The 6,687-nt window shown below is 38.0% G+C and overlaps 1 protein-coding gene across 1 annotated transcript; it reads left to right on the top strand.

Annotated features, from left to right (window-relative positions):
* Nucleotides 1–2,616: 2,616 nt before the first annotated feature.
* Nucleotides 2,617–6,130, top strand: LOC101294992 (transcription factor GLABRA 3-like). Its single transcript, XM_004308329.1, has 8 exons — nt 2,617–2,741; nt 3,165–3,422; nt 3,546–3,642; nt 3,823–3,837; nt 3,938–3,994; nt 4,099–4,974; nt 5,172–5,603; nt 5,748–6,130. The coding sequence occupies exons 1-8, from the start codon at nt 2,617–2,619 to the stop codon at nt 5,817–5,819; spliced, it is 1,932 nt and encodes a 643-aa protein (XP_004308377.1). The 3' UTR covers nt 5,820–6,130.
* The last annotated feature ends 557 nt before the right edge of the window (nt 6,131–6,687 follow it).

Here is a 6,687-nt window from a genome sequence, read left to right as displayed (position 1 = left end):
CCTCTTTTCTAGACATCGGCACGACGTTTTCTGCCGTTGCCATGACCCATATTGTTGTCCCCACATTAGGGGATAATCCCAAATAAGTTTAGCACATTATCGTATATACAATTCTCGTTTGTATGATCAAAATCAAGTCTTGTTGGTAATTCCACACCAACTTGGAGGACCTAGAGAACTTGATGATGATCGAATCCGCTAAGGATTATGGATCATGATGCCACAAAAGATCATCGACAATATGTAGTCAATTAAGGTGGTAAGCAATCCACTTGACTAATAACTCAACAAGTAGAGTTATATGAACGTTTCCATGAATGCTCCATGAGTGCATTCCACAGTACTTTGTGGTCATTACTTTTGCACAGGTTGCCATTGAAGGCTTTTGTCGATGTGGCGCTTCAAAAACTTTGAGCGCATGAGATGTGAAATCTCGGCATCTAGGCTTGTTAGCCTGGGGGTCAAAACATGTGGTTTAATCCTTTCCAATGAAAGGTTCCACAGATACCAAGCGAAGATCCGCCTTAGGCATCTAGTACGTCAAAACTCAAAGGAGCAGAATGTTACATTGCTCTTGCATACAAAACCAAGCTGTTATGAGACTCGATAGAGGTCACAAACGATGCTTTTAATGGTTTGTCCTTCGGATTGATCATACACAATCCGAAAAAGCCGCGAATTGATCAAACACAATTCGGAAAAAGGCCTCGGATTGATCAAACACAATCCGGTGAAAGGTCGGGGTTGATCAAACACAACCCGGACAAAGAAACAAGAGTGATCCAACATACTCTTGACCCACGAATAAAATTTCGGGATTTTTGGTACCTGCACACACAAAATCCCAAGCATAGAATGGAGATGGAGAAGGGAGGAAAGGATTTTATCCTCCCCGAGTTATTGAACTTGGAAGAGTTTAAGGTTTCAAAACATACCTTTCTAAAAGCTGCCGAGAGGAGAAATAACGTTTCGCCTACTTATACTTCGAATTTGGGGCTGAAAATTTGACAGGAGGAGCAGCTCTGGATGGGGAAGCTTCTGTCAAAATTTCAGGTTGATCGGAGCAAGGAAAGGTGGTGAACCGGTGGTCGGTAGCGGCGGCGGTCTGGAATTTTCCGACGGCCGGTTCGGAGACTTTCCGGCCGGTTCTCAGGGTGAGGCCGGCGGCGTTGGATCCGTGACGGAAAAGAGCTTTCTGGGGATATAAAATTCCGGTGAAAGGCAGTCGGAATTTTGGTCAGAAATCGGGAAAAACAAGTCTGCCCGATTTTAGGGTTTTGGTTTTTAGGGTTTAGAAAAAAAATGGTGGGCTATTGGCTCTAGGGTTAGAACAAAGTGCATGATAACGTGATGAAGAATAAAGTGTAGAGATAAAGAGATAGCAAGAGAGTCATCTTATTCATTGATAGGAGCCCTTTATATAGGGAATTAGACAATACCAATATGGTAAGGATATGAATACATAGATCTAGTCTAACTACATATCCTATTGGCATAAGGCCAAGGCACACATAGAGAATATCCTAGAACAGTGATAACCATACCAATATTTCTTCTCAGATGAGTCTAATTCTCAAAATAATATCTTAAATCAGTTAAAGTCATTTAGATAGTTTATCTTGCTCAAAATGATACATCCAAGATACAATACTCATCATGCGTTTTCTATTAATATTTGTAAACCGACATACGATAATTGATCTTGACGGACTAAAGTTAGAAAACTTAAAAGATTTTAGTCTCATAAAACTTATATACCAATGAGGCCCAAGTTCTAAATCGAGAGATCTTAGTCTAAAAGTTACATGCAACACACACTCAAGATTACAAAAGTGTCACCCAAAAGAAATTGAATCAAAGTACCTTTTCTTTTCATCACTATTGTTTTTCAAATCAATCAATAGTTAGTTTTTTTTTTTTTTGTTATTTTTTGTTTAGTGACTTACACATGATAACAAATTTTCCCCATGCTTTATCCCGTGAAAATATTAACTATGGTAGGTGTTCATCAGTGATAGCCAACAGGCTGACCTGCAGAAAGAAGCACAATTACCAAGGAAGAGAGCTCAAGTACACTAGGAAATAAAGTCTACATATTACAAGAAAAAAGAAAGAATTAAAGCCCCATTTATTTGGTTTGTAGTCGAGTAAATAACTCCCTACTGTTCATTGGAATAGGAAAGAATCAGAGAATAACCACGTGTTTATACTAATTTATTTGGGAAAGAACAAGACCAAGATTCATTTCTTGTAAATTTTTATTCTTGTTGGGTCCTTTTCAATTCCATTATCAAGCTTTGGCCATTTACCACTTCCAGTCTTCAATAACAAAAGCCATCACAGTTTGCTTTATAAAACCCCAGATAAAAAGTCCAAAGCTTTAATCTTCAGTCCCTCTGCTTCTCTTTCTGGGCAGCTATTGCACTTTCACTGAAACCCACAAAGCTGGTGTTGAGTTGTGTTGTGTTTTTTATTGTCAGAACTAGTTAGACATTGATATTCTGAAACCAAAACCCATCTGCCTGAAACTGGAAAGAGTCCAATTTTGATATTCTTGGCTGATGATCTTGGTGGGTTTTTCAGTTTTGTAAATTTGAGTTTGAGTTTTAGTGAGAAATGGCCAATGGGACTCAAATCCATGAGAGGGTGCCTGAGAATCTGAGGAAACAGTTTGCTGTTGCTGTGAGGAGTATTAAGTGGAGCTATGCAATTTTCTGGTCATTGTCAACAACTCAACAAGGGTAACAGCATCTTAAATTTTCTTTCAAGTTCTTTCTTTTTTTTGTAATCTATAGTCTTGGTGAACAATTTGTTTCTTGTTTTCTGATATTTATATGTTTTAAGTGTAAAGTGCCAACTTTCCTCTTGAAGTGAGGCCTAGATTAGAAGGGGTACACTAGTGTTTCTGGTGCAAATGGTAAAATGTACGTTGGAGTAGTTCTACAGTACAAGAATGGATGAGCTTAAGTCCTTTTGAAACCAAAGTACTCTTTGGAAAGTGAATCAAATAGAAAGTACTTTGCTAGGAATTCAACAATTTCTATACATGTCAAATCTGAGTCCCTAGGTGCAGTCTTTGTTAGCTAGGTGTACTACTGTTGCTTAGGGAAGTAATTTCACCAATTTGTGTTCACCCTTTGACATTATTATCACTATTTTGTTAGGGTGCTGGAATGGGGTGAAGGGTATTACAATGGAGACATCAAAACCAGGAAGACGGTCGAAGGAATAGAACCTAAAGCTGATAAAATAGGTTTGCAGAGGAATGAACAACTTAGAGAGTTGTACAAGGCTCTCTTAGAAGGTGAGTCGACAGATCAACAAGCCAAAGTGCCTTCTGCTGCATTGTCTCCGGAGGATCTCACGGATGCGGAGTGGTATTACTTGCTTTGCATGTCATTCGTGTTCAATATTGGCGAAGGGTAATATACTAATCTTATCAAGTGTATATTTCCGTGTGTATTTATTGTATTTTTGGTTCATCAGTTTACTTTATAGGATCATATTATGGTTTTGTGATTTACTTCTCCTCTTTTGTTCTATAGTCTGCCAGGAAGAGCATTAGCAAACGAGAAAAGCATTTGGTTATGCAATGCTCAATATGCAGATAGCAAAGTATTTTCTCGTTCTTTGCTAGCAAAGGTCAGTTTTCCTTGGCTGTGATCTGTCTGAAGTTACCATTTTTTTGGCTGTTGTTTGGTTAAAGTTAATGCTAGTTCAGCTAGTTTAGTCTTTCTATATTAAGAGCAGCAATATATACTGACTGCTATTGTTTCGTTGTCATCTGTTTCTCTATGAATGGACATCAATGGTTGCTCTCAGAGTGCTTCTATTCAGGTAAACATATCCTCGTCCTCAATATAAAATCCTGCCAAGCCAACAAAAAACATATATGCTTATCATTTCGCTTATCATTTCCAATGTTTTTGCTTTGTAGACTGTGGTCTGCTTTCCCTATCTTGGAGGTGTTGTTGAGCTAGGTGTCACGGAGCTGGTAATTTCATTTCCTGGATTAGTCCCTTCTTTTATTTTCCAGTAACCGTTTAGTTATAATTTGTCTCTTTATAAATTAATTCTTCTCTTTTGTGACATCTAAAGGTAGCGGAGGACCCTAGTCTCCTTCAACACATCAAGGCTTCCTTACTAGATTTCTCAAAGCCAGATTGCTCCGAGAAATCTTCCTCTGCTCCTCACAAAGCAGATGATGATTCAGACCAATTTCTTGCCAACATTGTAGGCCATGAAATAGTTGATACATTGGGTTTGGAGAACCTGTATTCCCCTTCACAAGAACTCAAATTTGATCAGAGTGGAATTAATGGATTACGTGGACATGATGAAGAGTTCAGCATGGGATCTGCTGATGAATGTTCCAAGGGATGTGAGCACAATCATCAGACAGATGACTCCTTTATGCTTGAAGCTGTCAATGGTGGGGCTTCTCAAGTTCAGAGTTGGCATTTCATGGATGATGATTTCAGCAATGGATTTCAAGATTCCATGAATTCTAGTGATTGTATATCAGAAGCTTTCGTGGGAAAGGCTCATTCTTCTACTATACCTGAGAATAAGAATCATAGTCATTTAAAAGAACTTCAGAACTTCAATGATACAAAGTTCAGCTCCTTGGGTCTTGGACCAGCTGATGATCATTTACACTACAAACAAACTGTTTCTGCTATTCTGGGGAGCTCGATGCGGATAATTGGAAACCCATGCTTTTGCAGTGGAGATAGAAAATCTAGTTTCGTGCAATGGACAAAAGGTGCTGTTCATTATTGTAGGCCAAAAGCTCAACAGAAACTGTTAAAGAAGATTTTGTTTACAGTTCCACTGATGATGAGTGGTGGCTCTCCTAGTCCACAAAAAGAATCTACTACAAACTCCAAATCAGAAAGTGATGATGTGCACGAGAAATTGATAGAGAATGAGAAGTTGATGGTTCTGAGGTCAATGGTTCCTTCTATGACTGAGGTAATATCATATGCTTTTCACATTGGAAAGATTTTCATTTGTTGTTTGTTCTCTATTATTTTTTATAGTCCTGCAAGTATCTTTTTTACTTCCAATAGTACTGCAAGTACAAAAAATTGCGAGACAAAGCATGCATTCTTGAATCAATTTACTTTTTCACAAACTTTTCTGGATTTAATTTTTGAGTACTTTTGCAGATTGACAAGGCATCGATCCTCGATGATACAATTAAGTACTTGAAAGAGCTTGAGGCAAGAGCAGAAGAGATGGAATCTTGCATGGACACTGTGGAAGCAATAGCTAGAAGGAAGTTCCTAGATAGGGTAAAGAAGGCATCAGATAACAAAACAAAGACTGGCAATGCTAAAAAGCCTTCGATAAACAAGCGGAAGGCCTGTGACATTGATGAAACTGACCCGGAACTTAATAGGCTTGTCTCCAAAGAAAGCTTACCACTCGATGTGAATGTCAGTGTAAAAGAGCAGGAGGTTCTGATAGAGATGAAATGCCCTTATAGGGAATACATCTTGCTTGATATAATGGATGCTGTTAACAGTCTGTACTTGGATGCTCACTCAGTGCAATCATCCACCCTCAATGATGTTCTCACATTGAGCCTTAAATCAAAGGTTAGTAGTCCCAAGTCTTCTGGCCAATCTTTCAAAGGTTACTAATTTGCATTGTAATGGATTCTGGTACTTCCAGTGCTCTAATATGCTAGCTCTTAAATGTAAAACTCTACCCTAACTGTTTTCATTGTGAATCGGTCTCAGTTTCGAGGATCAGCAATCGCACCGGTGGGGATGATAAAACAAGCGCTTTGGAAAATTGCTGGTAAGTGTTAAAAAGCCAGAAAATAACAAAATGGCTTGTACTTGTAGGTTTTAGCCCTTGAATAAGCTAGCTTCTTGAAGTTAAATATGTAGTAGTAACAGAAGCACTTTGATCTGCTTCTTAGCTTGCATTCCTTTTCTACTGAAGCTTTTTCACTAGATAAGAATCTTCACCAATGACTTTGATCTGATGGGGAAATCAGAAATAGATCATCCAATGTAATCTGTAGATCTAGTAATTGTCTTTATGTTTTAAGATTAGAAGTTCTTATTTGTTGCTACTCAAAGAGTTCCACTGGCTATCTATTAAGAACTGTTCAAAACAAATTAATATCAGGTAATAATCCCAACACTGAAGCTTGAAAGTTTTCCTTGTAGATATTTCCTCAACTTTCATATCTTCACTCCAAACTCCAATATGATATGACTCAGTTGATGTTACATGCATTTATTCACTTAGATGGTTGACAATGAGGGACATGATGAATGAATCACTTTCACAGCATTAAATTCTTGTAATAATATATATATATATATATTATTTTTTTTTTTGAAAGTAACCATTTTTATCAGGTAGTGTCCTATCCTTTTCTTAGCTGCATATAAATCAGCTATCATAATGCTCATATCCATAGTAGGCAAGAACTAGGAAGCTACTGAAGCAAATGAACGTAAATATTGTGACAGACAGACAACTACTCCCTTTTGTAAAATTTTGCTCAGGAGTTTTACCTAGGAACTTGGGGTGGAGTTACTGAACCCAACGAAAAACAGTGGTCTGGCTCGGTTCGGTTTTACTACCTAAAATTGAGGTAGTCAAACTGAACCAACCGGAAAGTCAGGTTCCGTCAAGTTCTTGGTTTTGGGCCAAAACCAAACT

This window comes from Fragaria vesca, linkage group LG7 (assembly GCF_000184155.1).
Source record: "Fragaria vesca subsp. vesca linkage group LG7, FraVesHawaii_1.0, whole genome shotgun sequence".
NCBI lineage: Eukaryota > Viridiplantae > Streptophyta > Magnoliopsida > Rosales > Rosaceae > Fragaria > Fragaria vesca.
Note: the sequence above shows the minus strand (reverse complement) of the source record. Positions and strands in the feature narration are given on the sequence as shown.

Coding starts and splice junctions, on each gene's coding strand:
- LOC101294992 (XM_004308329.1), top strand. CDS start 2,617: ATGGCCAATGGGACTCAAATCCATGAGAGGGTGCCTGAGAATCTGAGG. Junction 3,995..4,098: donor AGCTAGGTGTCACGGAGCTG/GTAATTTCATTT, acceptor TGACATCTAAAG/GTAGCGGAGGACCCTAGTCT. Junction 4,975..5,171: donor TGGTTCCTTCTATGACTGAG/GTAATATCATAT, acceptor GTACTTTTGCAG/ATTGACAAGGCATCGATCCT.